This window comes from Platalea leucorodia (assembly GCF_965183815.1).
Source record: "Platalea leucorodia genome assembly, chromosome: 11".
NCBI classification, from domain to species: Eukaryota; Metazoa; Chordata; class Aves; order Pelecaniformes; family Threskiornithidae; genus Platalea; species Platalea leucorodia.
In genome coordinates, this window is record NC_138833.1 from 23,890,664 (window position 1) to 23,913,338 (window position 22,675).

At 58.7% G+C, this 22,675-nt stretch overlaps 1 protein-coding gene across 4 annotated transcripts in view; it reads left to right on the forward strand.

Annotated features, from left to right (window-relative positions):
* The first annotated feature begins 221 nt into the window (after positions 1-221).
* ABLIM3 (actin binding LIM protein family member 3) overlaps positions 222-22,675 on the forward strand; it is a 55,599-nt gene continuing 33,145 nt past the window's right edge. For all 4 annotated transcript variants that reach the window (XM_082323924.1, XM_082323921.1, XM_082323923.1 and 1 more), the window contains exon 1: positions 222-526. In XM_082323924.1, the coding sequence (XP_082180050.1) occupies positions 514-526 (13 nt within the window). In that variant the 5' untranslated portion in view covers positions 222-513. The remainder of the gene's footprint in view (positions 527-22,675) is intronic.

A 22,675-nucleotide genomic window follows, 5' to 3' on the forward strand; every position in this document is an offset into this window, starting at 1 on the left:
CAGCCGCCCCCCGGGGCCGGGGCCGGGGCCGCCCCCCGCGCTGCCCCGCCGGGCGCGGCCGCCCCGCGGGCTGAGCCGCCGGGGCGGGGCGGGCGGGCGGGCCGAGCGCTGCGCGGCCCCGCCGCGGCTCCACACCCCGCTATAAGAGGAGCGGCCGCGGCCGCGCTCCGCAGTGCATGGCAGCGCTGGCCCGGGGCCCCCGCCGGGACCCTCCCCCGGACCCTCCCCCGGGCCGGTCCCGGGCGTCCCCCGCCCGCCTCGGCCCCCCCGGCCGCCGTGACCTTGCCGTCGCCATCCGGCAGCTCGGGAGCGAGCGCGGCGGCAGCCGGGGCAGAGCCGCGCTGGGTGGCGGGGCTGGCTTGGGATGCGTTAGCCGGCGGATCGCAGAGAAATATTCCTCCTAGGAAGGAGAGAGGCAACCTCCTCCCGCCGCCGGGGGCGGAAGAAACAGAGGGTTTAAGGAGCATCTTTGCCCCCTTTGTTGAATGAGAAGGGCAGGGGAGGACCAGCACGATGAGCACTAGCAGTAAGTACGGCTTTCCCTTGCCTTTGCCGTGGGAATGGGGCTGGTGTCGCACCGATCTGGCTGGGAGGAATCCGAAAGAAAATGTCACAACAGGGTAGACAAGCCTAATGGGATGGATATTTTTTTATTTGCCTGCCTGCCTTTTGCCTTCTGACAGGGTCTGGATTTGCTGCCCCTTCTCTCCTGTGGGCTAAGCCACGGTGCTTATCTCCCCTGAGCACTTTTCTGGGCTTGTATTTCTGGGGTTTGGAGGGCAGATCATGGACTAAAATGTCGATATGCAACATGGTGAAAGGGAGCCAGGAGCACTCTGACAGGCAGCAGCTCGCTCGCTGATGCCACTGCCTACGTATAAATGGACATAGGGGGAAGAGCCGATGGGGAGGAGGAGCAGGGTAAGGAGAGACCCAAAACCAGGGACCTGAGCAGAGCACAGGTGCAGTACTGAGAAACGCATACCTTCTGCAGCTGGGGATGGGGGTGTTCCTATTGTGTGTGAGAGAGGGACGGAGGCTCTCATGCACTGTGTATGAATTTCTAAAGAGGCAGAGCTTGGAAACGTGCTGCATAAGATGAGAACTGGCACCTGGTACCAGTCTGGCTATTTCTGGGTTTGTGTCCTTGCTGCAAAGCCTGGAAAGATTGATCAGGTTTGATCAAGTCCCAATCAGTTTCTTTTTCTTCATGGATATGGTGCATGCCAGCCGTACCCGCCTCGCTGGCACGGCTTCGATACGTTCCTTCAGAAGCAGTGAGCCCCAGCCAAAGGAGGCGATCCTGGTGGCCACCTGAGGGTCTTCCTGCTGGGATAGCCCGCCCGAGGAGGTGCCCTCCCTCCCGTGGGTCCTAGGGGCTGTGTGAGGAAAGGAGGACTCCCCGGGCGGAAAGCAGCAGAGCCGCGACTTCTCCATTGCATTGGCTTGTTGAGGTTTCTCAATCCGAGGGCTTGGGGTGGTTCCCAAGCAAATACACGGTGAAAAACGCCTTGGCATGCTGCAGGGCAACAGAACAGGTGATTCCAGCTCTGTTGGGCTGCGTCAGAGGTGAGAAAACTTTCCAGGTGCCCTCTGCACCCGCTCCAGCTGGGGCAGGAGCCAGGCCCCTTCCCGGGGAGCGGGGCTGGTGGTGCCCCGGTAGGAGACGACAGCGACTGGTTCTCTCTGAGCTGCTGGATGCCTGATAACAGAGGGGCCTCCCTCCGCCTCTCCGGGTGATGAGGCTGGGAAGGCACGCGGTGTTCGCTGGTCAGTGACCGCCGTGGTCGGGGGGGACTGTTAAGCTTCCTCTAAGCCAGTTTTGACAAACACGTGTTGGTTCCTTTTGGGATTCCTTTCCCGCTCTAATAGCCAGCTTGGTTGCTGACAGTGATAAGGGCTGTTTATGGTGCTGGTGTGTTATAACTATCTGATTGTGCTGCAAAACTCCTCTGCTGGGCCCTCCCCACGGAGAGGTGCCAGCAGCCCCGGGGCGCTGCCTGCCTGTTGCTCTGACGTGACTCGGGGCGGAGGCCGCGGGGCAGGCAGCGAGCGCGGGGCTGGGCGCCCCTCGGGAGGTGCCCCTCCTGCCACTGCCTTGCTCTGTGACCGTGGGCACGTCACTCGCCCGTGCCTCACCTTCTGGGTTTGCCAGCAGCAGGTTGCCACCATGGCTCCTGCCCAGCCCTTTGGGTGGCTTGGCAATCTTTGCCTAAGCATTGCCGTTGCCTCCTAAGCCGCCATGTGTTTTAGTAAAGGTTTGGGAACTTTGCAACATCTGCTGATCATTTCCTGGGCTGTGGGTGAATTACTTACAGTCCCTTTGGGACCACACCTGGTACAAGGGCTGTGCAAATCCTGCAAGGCCCTGGGCTCTGCCCTCTTAGGCTTCCAGACTTTTTCCCAGTAAGCAAGGGGCTCAAAGCAGGGCTTGCCATACCCAGGTGCTGGCTCATGTCCGTTCTTAGCAATGGCACGATCCTCTCCTAGCTGATTCTGTGAGCAAGGCCTGGGGTGCGGGGCCACCTCCTCCATCAGCGTGTTCTGTGGCTGGTATGAATGTTGCCAAAAGCTGCGTCCCCCCTCTCGCTGCTGCCTCGCCCAGCTCTGCACATCCATACCCAGCCCGTATCCTTCAGGTCCCTGTGCCTGCCAGGCAAAAAAGGAGCCTGGGAGCCTTGTGTCAGTGCCCTCTGTGCCATCTCTGTTTCACCCCACTGATGCTACCTGGCACTGACCTGCAATGGTTTTTGCAGCCCTTTGCTAGCAGCCAGTGGCACAGAGGAGCTTAGTGCCGCTTGTTGGTCAGAGGCTCCCCAGCCCTGCTTGCAGCTCTGCCTCCCCGGCACGGCCAGCTCTGCCGCTCTCTGCATTGATTTTCTTGCTTGCTTGTTTTCCCCCAGCCCCTGGGGTGGCCGAGGGCTCAGATGCAATGGGGTCCCTCCTGCAGGCTCAGCTGCACTCCAGCCTCCCAAGTCTGGTCTCTCTCCTGGTGCGTGGGACCGTACCTGTGCAGATGTGAGGAGAGAGGGAGACATGGGGTGGATGTTGAAGCCAGACTGTGCATGGGGCGATGCCCTACAGGTGTACCTGTGGCTGCAGGACCAGAGTTTTGGGGCTGGCAAATCAATGAGATGGTGGCATTTTATCCTCATCTGTGAATTCCCACACTCCTTTCCATTTTAATTGGTACATTTTGATAACACTTCAGTCTGAAGCTGACTGAGGCAGGAAACCTGGGGCTGTGGGCCATGGCTGGCCTCAAGCCATGCTGTTGTGCAGAGCATCGGCGAGGCCCCCGGGGAGCCCTGGGCAGGATCTGCGGGGCTGTGCAGGTGCAGCTCTGAACACGCTTCATGCACAGCACGCAGGAGCCTCGCCGGTCCTTGCTGAGGGGACAGGGGTTTGCTTTTCACCCCAGTATGGGTCCTGGGGTTGGCAGCCCCATGTCCTCTCCTCTCCCATGATGCAGGGAAGGCAAAGCCATATGCAAATCTTGATTTTTTTAAGAGGAAGAGGAAAAGGCCCTTGATCTTGGGTGTAAACTCGTATCCTGAGGCTGCCGAGCAGATCACGCAGCCCTGAGGGTGAGGGTTGTGCTGGCCAGGAAGGCGGCCTCTCCTCCCGGGCTCACCAGGTGTGCAGCAAGCATTTGGAGGGCACAGTGTTGATATTTGTTAGCTGTGCTATTTATACCTCCCGCTCCAGTTAGCACTGCTAATTGGTTGCAAATAGATTCATACATTCATAAACAGGTCTATCAGTGCTGTGCTGCATTTCCATTGAAGCTGGATCCTGTAGTACAAACCCTTGCCCAGGAGAGCATCCCTTAAAATCACCCCCTGAAATCCCCTCGGTTTTGGGCTCAACCTCTCCTGCAGAAACTGGCCTGGTGCAGGGAGGCTAACGTGGCCAGTGCTGGGTTTGTGCTGGTTAAAAGGCAGAGGGTTGAAGCTGTCAACTGCCCCAGGGACTTAAGACTCTGACATGAGTGTGAATAATCCCTTCTGCTGCTTTGAAGGTAGCCGCCAGGTTTGGGTGCTGTGGGTCCCTGCAGCGAGTGTGGTCTGTGAGCAGGGGTCACCCCGGCGGGATCCATGGGAGATGGCATTTGCACGTCGTCTCTTGTGGCCCAGCTCTGTTGGGGTGGGAGGGGGGCTGCTGGGAGTCTTGGCACCGGTCTTGTCAGGAGCAAGGTGCCCCTTGTTGTTATGGGCCACCCTGGTCTGAGCAAAGACACGTGCGGCTCCCGGGAGGGGTTAAACCCCGGCGAGCTCCTGGGTCAGACCAGGTTTGGCAGGCACTGGGTCAGTGTTGCAATGGTTGAAGCTGGCTCACAAACTAGAGATCTTCCAGACTCCTTTCTGTCTCCGACACGCGCCCTGAATAGGGAGACCAGAATCTGTCCCCGTGGCACGTTAATTCAGGGCGAGGGGAACCGGTACCATCTATCCCCCATCCTCTTTCCTCTGAGCAGCTGGCAGCCCGTCGGAGCGTGGAGGGGTCTTGCAGAGGGTTTGGTATGCGAGGTGGAAAGTTTCCCCAGACCATCCCAACCTCTGGCACCTCTCAAATTTCTGCTCAGAGGCTCCCCGCATCTCAGAAAGCTGGGGAAGGAGCCGTGAGGAAAGGCTGGCCAGCTAAGCATTTGGGCAGGAAGGCTTCATGACAGATACTGATGAATGCAGCATGTTTGCTTGGTTATTTTTGTCTTTCCTAAAGCATGCTCTATGTTACATGGTGATCCACTAAGCATAATTACTTAGTAATCTCTAGGCCTATGTGGTTACAAGGTGTTTACCAGCAAACTCTATTAAGTCCCTGTGTAATTAAAGAGGAATCACATGGTGCTGCCCATCTCTGGGAGCTCCAGCCCTGCTCTGTACAGCTCATCTGGCTGGGTGATTCGCCCGGGCTCCCCACCCAGCAGGGCAGGACCTGCTGAGAGGACACGGTGTTTCTGCTGTGTTCAGAAGTGCCGGGAAGCCGGAGGGATCAGCCTGTCAGTGTGACGAGCAGTGGTAGCATCCTCCCTCGGAGGAGACTGGGGAGTAACACCAGGCCTGGGGGGTTATGGTACAGAGGAGCCTTTTCAGTCATAGCACCCATGGTTCCTGGTCAACACTGGTTCCCGTTTTATCTTTGCCATGCTGGAGGCTGCCGCGGGCATGCAGCAAGCTGGGGACAAAGCGCAGCTCTGGAGAGGGAGGGCCCGGCGGAGCGAGATGCGGACTCGAGCAGCGGTGCTGCCGCCTGCTCCCTGGGTGCTCGGTGAGATGGGCTCGGGCTCGGGGTGCACCCTCGTGCTCCTCGCCCCTGCTGCCCCCAGGGCTGCTGGGCAGGCACTTCACGTGCAGCGGGGAAAGAGGCAGGGCTCCAAGCGGAGCTCTTCCTTCTCTGCCAGGTTATTGTGCAGGAGGCGTGTAGAAGGAGGAGAGCTTTCAGAAAGGCTGGAGTAGACTCGGCGTTCAAGGTATGGGTGCAGGTGGGACAGAGGAGAAAGGAGGGACACAGATGCAAGACAGTCTTGCAAGGGATGAAAAGCTGCCTTCCTAGTATGTTCTCTCCAGACCCAGCCATGAACATGACCTAGCGTCCGTGCTTCTCCAAGGAGGACTCTAGCACTGCGTTTTGCAGAATTTGGGCAGAAAGGGGAACCCCAGGCTCTCCACCCACATCTTCATCTTCTCTATTAACACCCAAGCCTGACTCTGCTGCCACAAACAACCTGATACAAATTGTCCCCTCTGTTCTCCTGGGCAGCCTAGCAAAGGGACGGTCATCCATTGCATTCACTTTGGTGCCAGAAAATTCAGAGCCCAGGCAGCTTCCCCGTGTCCTCAGGCTGGTGGATGGGCTCTGTCCTCTCACCAAGCTTTGTTCAGGCTCTTCTGCAAACCATCTTTCTTGGCAGCTTGCCCTTTGAAGAGCAGAAGCCATGGAAAGTGGCCCTGCAGGCCAATGAAGTGCATGCTGTAAAGTCAATTGAAGCAATTGAATTATTTCAAGGGCGTGCCATGCTCTTATAAAATAAATAGCAAGTTTTCTAATGACAAAGTGACGATCGGTTTAGCCAGATAATTGTATTTGTGGTGCCAGCAGGCTGGACTAATGGCAGACTGTCCTGTTATCAGCAAGGAGTCGGCGTGGTGCTGCCTTTGCTCTCCGCAAAGCTGCGAAGGAGCGAAGGCAAACCCACCAAGGTCCTGCCAGACCCTGCAGTTCTATCATGACAGTGCCATAATGAAGAGTGATGGGGGAAGGAGGAGGCTTTGCAGGATGGAAGGGGACTAGGAGTGACCACAGTAGCTGTAGGGAAGGCAGAGCCCAAGTCCAGATGTTTCAGGCCCAGGAAGTTTGCTTGTGAGCAGCTCAGGGCAAGCACGGCCACGGGTGACTGGCAACCTGCAGCCGAGAAGGTGGCTCTTGCTTGGAGGGCACCTAGGCTGTCCCGAGTCCTCCTGTGCCCAGCCTCCCTGCCTTTCCAGTCCATAGGCTCAGAAATCACTGGGGAGGTAGAAGAGCTTGAGCGCCCTGATGCGCAGCCCTGATGGGCATGCCTTGCTTTTTGGAAAAGGGCTGTCTGAAGCTTAGCAGTACCAACCTGACCTAGCGTGGCAGCAAACCGGGGCACACAGTTCTCATATTTGATGGTGGCTTGGGTTTTTGGTAGGCATAGTTTATACATGCGTCTTTCATTTCGGGTATAGTTTGCTGAATGCTTTATCAATATCAGCCGTAAGCCCTGGGCTGGGAATTGATGTGCCTTCTCTGCTGCCTGCGGCGGCAATCTGAAAGGAAAAGGAGCTGGTACTATGGTTTTCTTATGCAGCCCGTCTGACCTTCCTTTCTTCTTACCCTTTTACCCTGGCAAAGTCCTTCCCTGAGCCCCAAGCATCACTTGATTTTCTGTTCATGGACATTTTATTCCACTTGCATTTTGAATCATCTTGTCTCTGAGACCTGGACGACTGGGAAAGTCCTTGGGGGGAAGGTTTCTCTAAGGAAAGGACAGCGTGAGAGGGGAGCGTGTGCCTTGAGGGTTTGAAGCCATCCTGTTGGCTTCCATGTTCTTTCTTGGCAACAAGTGACACGTTTTGGGGAGCACCACACTGCAGTGGGGCAAGAAAGGCTTTGCTGGTGCAATGCCAGCACCGGAGCCCTTCCTCAGCCCAACTTGAGTCCATTGCAATCTGAATTTCAGTTTCAGGGCTTGACCTGTTCTCACAGTAGTGAATTCTATGACTGTTTCTCAGATACATGAAGGCCATCTGCAGCTGGTGAAGGCAAGCACAACCTAGACCAGGACTCGAACTGTGAGCTCCCACAGTGCATGGGCCAGGCTCTGCAGTACAGCGCCCGACACAAAGGTGCTTGCAGCATCTTGCTTGTGAAACCATGTTACAAGGCCCTGCTTGCTCTTCCCAGCGTCTGTGTTTCGCTCTAGCTGACTCCGAGGACCTTGCTGCTTTTCTCCTGGCATCCATCCCCCTGCCAGCCCTGGGGACCCCTTTGCACAGCGGCGTCCTGAGGGCGACTGCCCAGCCCAGGGATGCTTGCTGGTGGAGGGAAGCTATTTTTAAAGCAGCCAGGGGACCGGGCGGGTTGTTCCCTGGCTCAGCAGCACTTGCTGGGACATGTCGGGCGCCGAGGTGGGGATCTCTCCATCACAGCTGCTCCCCAGCCTGGATTCTCAGCAGAGGCAGGGAGGGCCCCGGCAGGGTGGCTGGGCCAGGGCCCTGGTCAAGGACCTTTCCCTGCTAAAAGCTTTAAAAGAGGCGGAGGGAAGGAAGCTGTGTGTGAAACCCATTTCTGTTGCATGTCGAGAGCTGCAGCCTGCCCAAGCCTCAGTGCTGTGTGAGGGGGGCAGCTGCCTCCCCAGCTCCCACCCCCCTGGCAGCCCCTCTCCAAAAGCAGGGGCTTCCTTGCCTTGGGAGGCAGGGCTGGATCGGGGCTTGTCTGTCAGCCGCTGCTGCCCTGCCTGTCGCCTGCTGCACTGAACCGCTGACTGGTCCTCCTGGGTAAAAAACCCCCGGCCGGCTTGGCTGCGGTGGTGCCCGGCTGGAGCAGTGAGTGGCTCCATCGCAGCCTGGTGTGGCTGCTGATGCTGCAAGGTCTGCACCAGCTGGGAAGCCCGTGCGTGACTACGGGAGCAAACCGGTCTCTGGCCTGCCGGGAAGGACCTACAGCAGGTCCCCATGGCTCATGCTTGCCCTGCGAATTGAGGATCAATGGTCAGGTGCTGAGTACAGCAAAGGCGTGGAAAGGCTCTCTTTGCCTGGCCCAAAGAAATGGGGGCTGGGGCAAGCAGAGGTCCCAGAGCCCCTCCAGAGGTGGTGCAGACCCTCAAACGCAGCCCGTGTAGGGCAGCTGCCCGCACCGGGCTGCGGGAGCCAGGTCTGGGCAGGCAGGCATGCTGTGTGGCTCGGCACCGGCTTCTCCTGCTGTCTGAGCAGGCAGCTCTGCTCCGGATTTTCCCCCTCTCTGCTCATATCGCAGTCCTCAGAGTGTGATAGAGTATAGGCTTCCCCGGCTCTTGTCTGCGCTCACACAGCCCTGCAAACCCCTCCCTCCGCCTCGGCTGCGCCGTGCCAGGGCCCTGGGGTGTCCCTCGCCATCGCCCCGTTTCCCCCTCCGCACCTTTGCATCAGCTCCCAGACTCAGAGGATGAAGGAGGTGTGGAGCAAGGTAAGATGAGCTCCCCCTAACCTCCTGCGGGCTATAAATAGCTGTGTCACCCAAGCGTTGTCCGAGAGTGATGGGACCGAGTTCGGGCTCCTGGAGACCTGCTGCCTCCGTCGCAGACACACCCAGCACTTGGTCATCGGAGCTGATGGAAAAGGGCTCCTGCGGGTCCCGTCGGTGACACGGAGCGTGTCATCGCATTAGCACGCGGCGGGACACCTCTCAGGTTGTGCACAGCCTAATCCCATCTGGCAGCTGCCGAGGCTGGCGTCCTGCGGCTGGGTCAGCGCGCCCGCACCTCGCCGGCAGCGGCAGCCAGACAGCTTGCGGCAGGGAGCCTTCCCCCTGCGGTAAAGATTTAGCAGCCTGCCTTCAGCTCTTGCCGAGCTGTGCTGGGGCACGGGTGGCAGGGATGGGCCAGGGCAAGGGGGTATCTGGGCTATATGTGTCGGGTCTCTGGCCAGACCTTTGGGAGGGAAGGGGAAGGCAGCTCTTCTGTAGGGAATAACCAGATCTGGGAGAGAAGAGTGGTTTTCACGGTGCTGGTGGAGTGCCTGTGTGGTCCCTGAAAGCTCCTTTGCTCCCTCCATCCAGGCTGGGCTGGAGTTGATCAGGAAACTTTAGTCCTCCCTGTTCATCCAGGCTGTTGCCAGAGGGATTCAGTTCTTGGGGCTGGCTGTGCCTTTGGGAAGGAGTTTTGCTGGCAGCACCAAAATATCCCCCACCTCTTGACCCCCTCAGGTCACCTCTTGACCACCGACCAGCATGGGAACCAAGCAGTACAGCAGCTTGCGTCTGCATGAGCATGCAGGGAGAGGCGCAGCCATCTTCCCAGCAAGGAAGCCCTCCTTCATCTGGTGGCAGATGCTAAGGCACGAAGCTGGATGATCCCCAGCTCAGAGCCTGTTATTCAGCGAGCAAAACCATCCCTCTATACACCCACAGATGCTACTTGAGAGGACTTGCGCTGTTGCCCCCCCGTCTGCCCAGCTGCCCCCTTGGGAAAGGAGTGGGTTGGGCCCGATCCTTCTGCTCTGGGACGGGAGGTGCCTGGCAGCGCTGCCCTGGGTGAGCTGGCCAGGGAGAGCTGAGGGACCGAGCGTGGATCTTCTCCCCTCCCCTGCTATTGAAAAAAGAAAAGTCACTGCTGGCATGGTGAGTTATGTGGTGATGATGGCTCATGATGGGTTACATATAAAATCCCTTGCATCCCTGAGGATGCTACCAGTTGAAAGCTTTTATGGCATTTTAAAAATAGCCACAGAGGGGGAGAGAATGAGAAGATGGATAGGTAGGTGGATCCCTAATAAGGAGAGAAGAGGAAACAGCTAGAGAGGGAGTGGAAAGACTTTAGTGAACGGCATGTGAGTGATTGCTGAGGGAGGGGGTGGTGTGGTCATACCGAGCGGCTGAGCTGCATGCCCAGCGGGAACGGGAAACCCTATAAAAAGCCTGGCTGTGAGATATGCTCCTCGCACGTGCTGGGGAGAGGGATGGGGTGGGCATCAGCTCAGGCTGTCTCTCCTGCAGGCGCTCACTGCCTTCTACAAGTAGCTGTTAAAGCTGTTAAAAATAATCCGTGACTCTTGGACGGCTGGGCCTGGGCTGGCTGCTGCCGCTTTTGCGTGATTCCCCGAACAGCTCCAGGCTCATCTGTGCTGCTTTCCCTGCCTCGAGGCTCAGGCTGACGGCCTCGCCTGGGAGCTGATGGATGAGCTTGGTCCTGGCCCTGGCTTCCCCCAAGGTGGCCTTTCCCACCTGGGCTGTGCTCCAAGAAGGATGCTGAGAGCTGCCTCTCCGCTCTGTCTTCTGGCTTTCTGCTGCCTGACAGCTTGCAGCACCCGGAGGCAAGGTCTGGTGGGTCTGGGGCTGTGGCAGGACTCTGGGGGCTGGCTGAGGGTGCGATGCCCCCATGCCCGGCTGGAGCAGCGGTCCCAGAGCCGCTGGCAGGAGGTCCCTTCGGCAGGACAGCCCTGCTCTGCCTTGCGTCGCTGCCAGCACAGCATCTCCCTGGTCTCGGGAAGCGGCTCCAAGCCCTTCCCTGTGCTTGTGGCAGCTCTCCCCATCACTCAGGGAAGATTACACGGAGTGTCTCCAAGAAATGCTAATTGCTTTGGCTTGCGCTTCATACAGCAGAGCCACTGGGCATTCAGAGCTCTTAGTCAGCATAGAGATCTGCCAGATCCCTCCTCTCCTTCCCCTGGAGAGCCGGCGGAGGTCTGCTGTGGCGGGTGCTGATCCCCGCATCCCTGGCCCCAGCTGAGCTGCAGGCTTGCACCCAAGCTGGCCCAGACCTGCGGTCCCAAATATCTGGTGGCACAAGGCACGGTGCGCTCACATCGGGGCGTTGCAGCCCTGGGGTGAAGCACCCCAAGCTCAGCCCCAGGCAGGGTCAGATGCACCCCTCGTGCTGGAGGAGGGGTGGCTGGAGGGACAGCAGGAGTTTCCCATCCTGGGGGAAGAGATGGAGCTCGTGCTGCAGCAGAGGCAGGCAGCGCTGTCCTGCCGTCTGTCCTCCCAGACCCCTCAGCTGCTGCTGCCCACCCCTGCTCTGCCACTGGCAATTAAAGCTCTGCGCAGCCAGGCTGGGTTGGTGCAGGCTGCTGGGAAGCATTCCTTGGCTTTGCCCCCGCTTGAACTGCAGGGAAAAAGCGCTGCTAACAAGACTCCTCTGTCAAACTTGCCAGCCTGTCACATCCAGGCTGTCTCCCCCTTGCTTGCTTTCTTTTTGTCTTTTTTTTCCTTCGTCATCAGCTAGGCAAATACCCGGGGAAGCAGAGGCTGGTGATGGGCCTGGCTGGCTCCGGATTGGGGAACAGTGAAGCTGGCAAGCGTGTGCTGCCCGGTCCTCGCGCTGGCCTCTTGCAAAGGGTTGCTGCTCATCTGTGTGCCGATCTCACTGTATTCCTCAAGCCCACACCTTTTTTTTAATGCTGTAGCATGGGAGCTGAAGTCCAAGTCCAGCCACCCTCTGTGGGTGCTGAGGTCTCTACCCTACCCCCTTCGCCAAACCCTGGGGTGCAGAGGTGCCTCCTGCCCTGGCTGGCTTCTGCTGACCCTGAGGAGCTTCCCACTTGGTCTGAAATAACTTCTGGAGGAGCGTGGGGGGTCTGAGCCAGCAGCGCGGTCCTTGCTGGCGAGTGCCCGTTACCCCCCCAGGCAGGGGGTGCCCCCAGTCCCTGCTCCCACCTTGCCAGCCCTTTGCTGGGCCGCCGCGAGAGCATCCCGCGGGCGCGTGGCGGAGCCAGGGCTTGCCCAGAGAGGTCACCCGCGGCCGCCGCGGCCCTCGCTCCCCACTTCGCTGGTCGGGTGGCGTAAAGGGCCCGGTTTGGGAAATAATTTTGTTCCTTGGCAGGCAGTTTTTGGCTCATTTAAGCCAAAAGCGTGCACAACAAAGCATGTGTTCATTTTTTCCCCCTTGTGAGGGGACTTGTTCCCTAGAAAATGCCAGCTCTGCTGGGCCTGTTGATTGCCTGTTAATTGTCACTAATGAGGAGCTGGGAGATGTGGCTTCCAGAGGCTGTTAGGGACAGACCGTCGCTTCGGCTTGGGAGGGACATCTCAGCGGGGAAGGGAGCTGTGACCTTGGCGCGGGCAAGTTGAGCTGCGTGAATGGGTTTGTTGCTGGGGAATGCCCCAATTCCTGTGCCTACGGCACGGGGCGGCAGCGCTGAGCCCCGGCTCTGGAGCCGAGAGCGTGGAGGGTTAAGAGGATCTCTGGTGCTTACTGTACACAGATGGATTTATTTACGTATATGTAGCAGGGAGGTGGGATGGGGAGGGCTAAACCCCCCCTGTCCGGGAGGGAGGGTTAAATCTCTGTGGCTGGCCTGTGTCAGGAGCACAGGGCTGCCGGGCAGCAGGACCTGATGCCAGGGCTTGGCCATTCGCCTCCAGCCCGACGGTGGAAGACTGTTTTTCCCCCAGCCCTGATGAAAGGCACCGAAGGCTTTTAGCAGGAGACAGCCGCGTCTGCCTGCCTGCCGCTTCCCGCGCTGGCAGCCCCCCTCCTTTTGAAGTCGGGTTTCTGGGCGTACGCAGGAGCTGAGGAGAGCACGAGTGCGGGAAGGAGGAGGGGAGAGGATTATGTCTGTGTCAAAACCCCTCGTACGCTCATGGAGTTTATTGTTCTAGATGAGCCTTGTCCTGCCGTGTCCCCCACCGTCCCCAGCCTGGTTTGTCCTTGCCCAGGACCGAGCCCTGCTTGCTGCCTCTTGGGCACATCGCCGGGCCGCCCCACATCTACAGCGGAGGCTCAGGATGTGGCTGGGGGGATGTTAAGCCCCCCTAGAGAGCATCACGCTGTGCGAGCACCGGTGCAGACAGCCCCGTGCCGCGGTGGGGCAGGCGCTCCTCTCCCGCAGCAGCTTTCTGGGTGCCCAGCACCTGCTGCCCTGCTCCAGCCACTCCTGTAGCATCTGCGCTAAGTACTTCAGTGGTTTCTCTCATCTTCTCTTTGCTAAAATGGCTGAGCTGTTTCGCCCAGTGCTTTTCCCAGGAGTTTTCTCAGTTTTTCTCCCATTCCCGCCAGGCTTTCGTGTACAGCTGGCCCTGCCGACCACCTCCCGCTCCCGGGGTACCCGCGCTCGTCCCCGCGGTCGGTGGGCTGAGGCACCACCCCAGCACTCGAGATCTGCCTGCAAGAGGCTGTTTCTGTGTTTACCGTTCAGCTATCGCGAGGGCGGCTCAGCAGAGGGGGAGCTTCCCTTTGAGATTTGTTATTTCATTAGAATAAACAGCCAAGTGCGGTGTTATTTTCCATTCCAGCTGAGAGGGGCTGTAGTTGCTGCTTTTTGACCCAAACCCTGGTGTCTGTTGTGGTTTTTTTTGGTTTTTTTGTTTGTTTTTTTTTTTTTAATTCTCTGCTGTTAATGAAGTGGGACGGAGAAGCGAGAGCGGAGCATGCTTTGGTAGTAGACGCAGCTCGTGTTCTTGCAGTACAGGGGCTTTATGTCAATGTATTTGTGGTTGCATCTCTGCCTCCTGCCCTGACCTTGGGTTAGGGGTTCAGGTGAGCCCAAACCACGCGGCAAAGTGTACTTTGTCCCCCGCTGCCTCCGGGCTCCTTTCACAACCAGCCATGGAGATGGCCCACCGTTGTGGGGTTGGGACCGGCTATTGCTCTGAAGGGCCCTGTGCTCCATTTGGGGGTCTTGGCAGTCTGGCCTCTGAAATGCCTTCTTAGGAGCTCAGGGGACACAGGCAGCCCTGCTCCGCTTGGGAAGTAGCAGGACAAACAGCTGGCACGGCTGGGCTGAGAAATGGGCCTGGGCCCCAGAACGGGGGTGCGGTGGGGAGTGGGAGCGTGGGCAGCCCCGAGCTGGCGTGCTGTCGGTGATCTGCTGTGACCCAAGGGCTGGGCCAGTCCGTCTCTGCTAGCGGAAGAAGGAAAGTGCTGAATAACCCGGCCCCAGACAACCATCTGCCCATCACCTTAAGGGTCTCTTCAGTTTGGGGCCTGAGAGCCGCCTCAGGGTGCGGGAAGCGCTCCTTGCAGCCTCCTGGGTCTCTAGCAGGGTGCTGCCTGCCTGCGCCGCAGCGGGACGTCCCGCGCTGCAGCCTCTGGCCGCCAGCCTGGGAACGGGCGGGGGGGACATGCCATGTCCCGGAGGGACCCTCTGCTGGGACAGTGGCAGCGGGGCCAACAGACAACGTCTCGGTGGTGTACTCAGTGTGCACCCTGGTCGCCTTGCTGAAGGTCGTCCCAAGGTGAGCAGCCTAAAGGCAGCTCTCCTTCTCTTCCTCTTCCACAACGCCTGTGCTTTCCCACCCCGTCGCTCCCTCCTGCCCCAGCCTTCGCTCCATGACTTTAGGCTGTTTCCCTTTCCTTCTTTTTTTTGCCCCCCCCCCTTTCTTCTCTCTTTCCTTTCTCCCTGTTTCTCTCCTGTCAGCTTTGTTCGCCCCGGCTGTGTACCGCGGTTGCCATGGTGACTGCCAGAGCATCTCTGCATCCCGGAGCAGTGGTCCTGCGCCTGCCCGGGCCATGGGGAGTGGCAGGGCAGCCCCCTGCCCCTTGGAGGGACCAGCTGCCCCCTCCTCCCAGGGTGGAGGTCCCTGGGGACACCCCAGCAACACATCCTGGTGCCTGGGGAGGGGACGGGTCAGGGCACAGGGTGGCCCTCGCCAGCTCGGGATGGGGCTGTGCAGCACCGTGTGCAGGGGAGGCACTGGCAGGGCTGGCTGCGTGGCATAGCTTTTTTTTTGCCTCTTGCTGCCAGAACTGTTAATCTTCAATAAATGTTTTTAATGAGCAAGTGCTATGTAAGGAAAATAGAGGAGCTGCTGCAGCCCAGGGAGTCCCTTTAGGTTTAATGGGGCAGCACCACCTGCCAGCAGAGAGGAATGTAAAACTGTACAAATACGGAGCCGTACCCCATTGCGGGATGTGCACCTTTCCTCTTGCTCTTGGGAATAAGCTTCCTTTTCCCACCCCAGGAGCTGTGCTATTTCTTCTCTTGATATCATCATCTGCTGCCATGCAAATGACTGTGGTGACTTGACCTTGCCTTGGCCAGGCTCGGGGCCCCGGGATGCCAACCTCCCCGTGTCTTTGGGCAAAGTGTCGTCCGGATCCTAGGTCTAGCCTCTGCCCGTGACCTGTGGAGGACTAAGGCTGGCAGCGGAGACTTGGATGCATCCCCGGCCATGGTCTGCTGTTGGAGGACGCAAGTGGAGCTGTGGTTTGGAGGCAGAGTGCAGCTTGTGGCTTTCTGGTGCTGCTTTGCAGACAACAATATATCTTTTCAGTATTTGTCAGAGCTTCTGTGCCCCTTTCATGAGATAATTAGGATGACGTGTTATTAGCTGATTACTGGGGAAACATATATTTACTGAGGATTTGTTCTGGAAACAACATTAATCTCCTGTATAGCTGCTAAACCCCCATAAATAATCTGATTTTGATAATCAATTGCTATTGCACCCCCAACATAAATCTCAATTAAATGCACATTTAATTCACATAAAGTTGCCAAATTTGCTTGTACGTTTCTGTCCTGCTGTTTGCCTCAGGCAGATGTCTGTGTATGTGCTAGCTCAAGTCTGTTTATCAGACAGCCCAAAACCAGAATCTGGCTTGCCAAGGCGGAGCAGTTAAGTAACAGCAGCACTCCTCTCCTGTTGTCCTGCGTGGCGAACCCAGCACAGCCCGGCTTCCCGCTGCCAGAGCTGCTCAAACACAGGCACTTTGCAACCATCCCTGTGCACGGCCCTTCCCTGGCCGCTGTCTGTGCCGGGGTTTGCAGCAAGGGGAGCAGGAGCAACTGTAGGAGACTGCACCTGGAGCAACCCAGGATTGCCCAGGGTGCACGGGCATGGGAGTGCCTGGGGAGGGGCAGGGAGGAGAGGTGCAGTTGCTAAAACCCATGCAGAGGCTTCCAACAGTGCTAGCCGGGGATGGAAACTGAGGTCTCCTTGGGCTTCGTTGGCCCTGACTGCCCTTGGGCCAGCCGCAGTGACTTTTCAAGCCTTAGTGCCGGGGGAGGAAGCGGAGGCGTGCTGCGGGGAGGAGGCGGCTGGCCCTGGACTAGCGGGACATGGTGCTGCCAGCTTCCTTCGGAGCTGGAGGGAGATTCCAGGCATCAGCTGGGCTCTTGTTCTCGGGGCCATGTCAATTTATTTTATACTCTTGTTTTTGCAGTGGTGCATGCCCCAGAGAGGGCAGAGGGAGCTGGGCTTGTTCTGGTGGAGCTCCAGAGGGGCTGGTGACGTGGGTCCCTGCTGGGGGACCCGGCAGGAGCGTGGCAAACCTCCCACTGCCTTTTGTGGCGTGGGGTTTCGGTGCTCACCTGCACTGCTCGGTGCTGGCCCCTGCAGCTGCAGGGGCCAATGCTCTTCGGAGTGCACCCTCCCTGTCCCTGCTGCCTCTGCCGAGGTGCTGGGAGCGACAGCTTGGGCTGTGATGATCTCGGTGATGGGGATCATGCTAGGGGAGCCATAAAAGAAATGATGAAGCTGTTCAAATTGCTGGGAAGACATCTACTAAGATCTCCTCCTGAGCCTGGCTGGAGCCCAGCCGGCTAATTATAGTGATAGGGGAAATACACAAACATACAGATGGCAAGAACAAAAACTGCTGTCTTTTATGTATCGAAAGCTCAGTTTCTGGCCAACTGAAGCCAACACATGGCAGAAGCTAAATGCTAAGGCTCTGGGTGAGGCCGGAGCACCTCGCCAGCCTGTGCAGGAGCTCTTCAAGCCCTTGTGGAGCCCAGAGAGGGATCTGCCTCTCCCGGGGCAGCGGGATGGACCCGAGCCCACAGCAGCTGGAGGAGCGGGGAGGCCGGGCTGCAGCGGTGGCTGGCCGTGCATGCCTGCATGAGCGCGCACCTACGTCTGCTAGGAGCCAGCCGCAGGCAGGGCTTACAGCTGCAGGCTGCCCAGAGCCCCACGCTGGCACTGTACCGGGGTGGCCGGTGACCGCTCCAGCCTGCTCTGTCCTGGGGACTCCTTAGCACAGCCCTGCATTGCAGGGAGGGAGTTTCCTCCCTCTGAACCCACCTTTTGCCTCTGCTAGGTGGGTTGGGGCAGTGGCTCGCGGGGAGGCCTGAGATGCTGCCGTCGGGCACTGGTCACCACCGTTGGCCAGCCCCTCGTGGCTGTGCTCAGGGGTGCCGCTGGCACGGCAGCGTCCCCTCCAGGGTCTCTCTCTGACCCTTGCAGTGCCAGGGGCTGCGCTCTTCATAGCTTGTAAAAGGTGATCTGTCCCGCGGGGTTTTACCCTAACCGCAGGTACTAAGGATGGGGTGGGTGAGACGGACGTCAGGCAGCAAGGGGCTGGTGACGTGTTTTCTAGCACCGTCCTGAGGAGCCCGTGGGTCAGGGTGCCTGTCTGATGCCTTGCACCGTCCTGCAGTGCTTGTGGTGCCTGAAACCTCTGGGTGGCCGTGGGGCTCTCGCTGGCACGGTGCTGATCCCACTGCACCCCGCCACCCGCACAGCCCTGGCGCCTGCTGCGCTCCCCTCTCCGCCACCCGTGTGCGTGGCCAGGTGTCTCAAATAGGCTCCGTGGGGGGTGGGTACAATCTTTTTATGACCACTTAAAGGCTCCATTTGCTACCTCGAACAGAATTAGAGCGAGGATCACAGTAGATTAAGAAAAGCAGTAAACACCCTCTGTGCTGCATGGCTCGTGGCTGCCGGGACCCCGCTGGGGCCAGGAGGGCTGGGGCTCTGCTGAGCCCCTCTCTGAAAGAGGGTTTGCACCGTTTTTGTGGGATGGCCTGTGTTCATGGCCTGCAGGTGTATGTTTTATCTCTTCCTCCAGTTTGCAGGCAGTTTGGTGGTTCGGCAGGGCTCCAGGGGGATGTGGCGGTGCCCTTCGCACTGCAGCCCTGGCTGTGTTGCCCCCTCCCAGGAGCACAGCTGGTGAGATCCCGCTTGTGTTAGAATGCACCTTCCCAGGATATAAGAGTGGACAGAGGAATTTGGAGCCTGCCAGGGAAGCTCCCGATGGTGTTTTGCTGCCAGCCCTGAGCCGTAATTCATCCCCTGGAATGGGACTGGCTGGGGGGCGGCTGGTCTTGAACCTCCTGTCCCTCTGCGCACGTGCTGATGGCATTGAGATTGCTCTGTAACATACACCCCTTCCATGCATCCTATTTATGGGGAGATTGTCCCCTCTGTGACGCCAGGGCTCGCTTTGCCAGCTGTCACCTCCAGTCCAAATTCCCTTTTCATTGCATTAATATCTATACAGTGTCTCTGGATAGAGATTTGGTTTCAGTTCCCTCCCTGGAGTAGAAGGAGTTAAAAATAGCAAATCCAACACCCCTCATTCCCTGGCTATGACGCAGTCTCCTAGGTTGGAGTTACAATGCTAGCATGAATATGGTTTAAAATAAAACAAGTGAGCATACTGCACTCTGCAGAATAGGAGAACAAGCTCCAGCCTGGAGAAATGACATGGAGGAGTCTCTGGTCTTCTAATCTGTGCCTGCAGAAGGCAAGAATTCCTCTTCCTTGCAGTGCTTGTATTGGCCAGATAAATGATGCTACACACAGAGCGATTAGTGGAGTAATACAGGAGGTATTCAGCCCATGGGAATCAACTGATCGCGGAAGAAACCAAGAAGAAATTAGCTCAGTGCATTATGGTTTGGGGCTGTCTTTCTAGAGCATCACGTGCAGACCACCTTGCCAAGTATCGGCTGGATGCTAAACCGAACGATGAGGGCAGAGGTGCTGGGCTGGGCAGCCCCGCGCGGCCTCTGAAGGAGCAGGGTGCAGAGGCGCAGGCCAGCCGGGTGGGTCCTCTCCCAGGAGCGGGTACCAGACTGTGAGCAACAGTCTGCTGCAAGGTGGCGGGTTGCCAACCTGGCTCTATCTCGTCTATCAGGGCTGTTTCCCTGATCTGGTATAGAAAATCCTAAATCCCTACATTTTCTACTCTCAGACACTGCCCTAGTTTAAAAATGCTGGCTCCTGGCTTGCTTTGTAATATTTTAAATATAGCATCCTTTATGTTTTTGATATATGCACCATATGTTTTGAAAACTGCAACAAAATCCATTGGGCTTGTGGGTGGAGGTTAAAGGGAAAAAGCATTTCCATACGGGAAGCCGCAAATACAAAACACAGCAGCAAACAGAAAATCCCTCCATGCATCAGCCAGAAAGAAGCTCCTTTCTGTCCTGGCTGTCTCCGGCGCGTTCGTGTGCGTGCGAGGAACCAGCCTGAATGTTTCCATTGTGTCAGCTCCTGTCCCGGACACGCTGGCACTGACTCCACAGCCCCCTCCGAGGCCCAGCAGGAGATGCCACCGTGTCAGAGACCATCTGACAGCTCCTTTGCCCTTTCCCTTCCTCAGAAAGCCCCTTTGCTGCCTTCTGGGTTTTCTTTTTTTCGGCTGGGACGGATCCCTCCTGCTAAAGCTCGCCCGGGCTGCTGCGTCCCTGGCCGGCGGTGGCGGGTGGGCTTTGGCAGCGGTGGAGAGAGTCCCCCGGGCTCCCCGCACTCCCACGCAGCACGGACTGCCTCCCAGCATTCACACAGACTCTATTTAGCAGGAAATTTGGCCTCGGCAAAACAATGAGCTAACGGTTCTCATCTTTTGGCCAGGACCTCAGTTTAGTCTCTTCTACCACGCACATCTGGCACCCCTTGGCCCTAGGACCCAAGGGCATCCTCTTGCATGGACCCCCCAAACCTGTCCAGCCTGGTTAGAGCAGCAAATGGCATCGTGTGGGCTGGGGCTGGGTCCAACCCCGAGCCCAGGCGTGCTCCTCCTGTCTTCTCGCTGTCTGAGGCTGCGGGGTGAGCTGTTTGGCTGGCTGTAGTTCACCCACTTGTCACGCCTCATGAATAAAATCTGGGGGAGGAGATGGGCTCTGGCTGGTGCCTGGCGGCCAAGCGGGCTGCCTGCCGCGAGGCCACCCTGCCAGGCCCCACTCCAGCCAGCATCACCCCAGGTGAGCAGGAGAGAGGCTGGGGTGGCCAGGGCAGCCGTGGGGCTGGTGGGACCCATGTTGGCTGTTGGGTGACCCAAAGCTCCTGCTGGGGCTGGCAGCTCTGGTTTGGCCCCGCACTCAGGGGATGGGTGGGATGCAGTGGCCACGTGCACTGAGGGAGGGGGACATCACGGGATGGCCACAGGGGAGGAGGGGACGTGGGGAAGGCTTTTCATGCTCTTGCTCTGCAGCATCCCGTTGCACTGGGGATTCGGGGCTGGGACTGTGTGTCACCCCGTGGGGCACACGTGCCCTGGGGATGGCAAGGTCCAGCAGCTGGGCAGAGGGAGGCTGCTACCAAGGATTTGGCTGTACACTGCAGCGTGGTGTCCTCTAGAGAATGTGGCCGCAGGTGGTCCTCCTGCACCTGGGCTCCACAGAGGGCCACCAAGAGCAGCCATGTGTCTTGTGACAACTTGGGTGGGTTTGTGCCTGCCCCAGTCCCCGTCCCAGGGTAGTCCTCAGCCCTGCTTTGGGACCCAGGCAGAGCTCGAGCCGTGGATGTGCAATGTGTCTGTGTGCAGGATGCACTCATCCGCCTCACGCCTCCTCGCTCATACACAATTTATTTGTATCTATAGCAGCTCGGGCAAGATTTTTTAAGCTGAACCAGATGTAAGGATGAAATCCCATCTTCAGCCTCTCGGCAGGGATCCCTCCTCACCCGCCTCAAATAAACCTTTCTGCAGCCCAAAATGCTGATCTCAGAGAATGCTGCACATCTGCCGGGGAGGCGGTGGCCGGTGGGAGCGGCAGCAAACGCCAGCAGCAGTGGCGGCCCCGGCGTGGGGCCTCGGCTGCACGCAGCAGGCAGGGGATGCCTCCGGCTGCGGGTCAGGGCTGGGATGCTGCAGAGATGTGTGCGGGGACGAGAGGGCAGGAGCGTGTTTGTCAGCTCCCACCGTGCCCCTGCCCAGATTGTCCTTGGTTTTGTGCGTAAAAGGGTGGGGTTTGTGCTGCGCCGCAGGAGCCCGGCCTCGCCTCCCCTGGCAGGTGCTGCGAGGGCTCGGGACCCGGAGGGCTGTGGTGCCCCGGTGCAGGGCTGGGATGCACAGCGTGAGGCCGGGGGCTCTCAGCAGCTCCACGCTGGCTCCTGCATCTCTGCGTCACCCTGGGCTTCGCTCCTGCTGCTTATTGCTTCATCAGACCTCCTAAATTGCGGCTGACCCTCTGAATCGAGAGGCAATCCCTCAAGAGGGACCTGTTCTAGCTTTCTGGGCCCGGATCCAGCATCTTAGCAGTCTCCCGAGTGAAGAACTTTGTGCGTGCGTGCAGGCATCTGCCTGGGGCGTCCGAGTGCGTGTGTCCCCTGCAGTGGTTGGGCACCTCTGTCATCTCCTGCTGGGGCGAGGGGGAGAGCAAAGAGCTGTGGGCAGTGCGTGTGCTCTGGATTCAGCCCCTGGGGACGCCTGTTTGCTGTCTGCATCCTCCATCTTTCCTCCAGCTCTCACACACGTGCCTCTCACCTCTTCTCCCCCATGGCTTCACTGCTCCGTTTTTCTTGAAAGCAAAGCAAATCGATAGTTGTCTGCGCTCCTGGGTGGCTCCGCGCAGCTCCCCGGCCCCACACCAGCTTGTGCTGTGCAGCCTCGTGTGCCGCCGCGGTGCCCTGCCTGGCTGCTGGCTCTGCACCGGCTCAGTGGCAGCCCCTGCACAGCTTGGCCGGCTCCCGGACCGTGGGTGGCACTTGGGCTCCTGACCCCGGCCGTGGGAGCTGCAGGGTGCTTTGGGGTGTCTGAATCAAGCCCTTCTCAGCCCTGTGCATCCTGTGAGGAGTGGCTTGTGGCACCAAAGCCACCAGGCACCCAAGCTTGGGGTGAAAGTGCCTTGTGCAGGGACCTCAGCGTGGTTGTGGGGAGCCCAGTGGAACTGGGATCTGGTCCAGCTGTGCTGCAGTGATGCCCTAGAGGCGTGCTCAGGGGGCCAGAGCGGCTCTGGTCTGGTCCCCTCCAACCCTGCTGCACCTGGTACCGCTGTGCAAGCCAGGGTGCTTTCCCAGGCAGAGGGTGGGAGACCCGGCAGAGCTGGCAGCACAAGCCACCTCGTAGCCATCGGGATGGAGGCGTGTATCCCACGTGCTGGGGGAAGCATCTCAATTCCCAGCACTGCTAGTCCCAAGTTGCTGGTGGGGGCTTCATACCACTGCAGTGGATCTGGATAGCCAAATGCTGGGGAGCTGCACCAGCAAGCAGCAGTCCTGCTCACCCCAGCAGCGTTGCTTCTGCCTGGGAATGGGGCAGAGGGGCCGCTCGCAGCCGTCCTGCTGGAGCCACCCCGGGGCAGGACCCAGCACCAGCCCTCTGGCGCCTGGGGACCGCCACGCTGTCCCCTCCTGTTCGGCGTAGCTCCCTGCTCCCAGCTCACCACGGCTCCTGCCCTGGGCAGCCATGCATTTCAGCCATTATTAATTAAAATGCAATCTATCCTTTCTCTTCCTCTCCCCAAGACACCAAGAACTGCTAAAATATTCTCAGGGATAATAGAGAGGGGAATTAAATAGTTACTGTGAAATTCGAGCTGTGCCTTTTGGAGATTTATTGCCA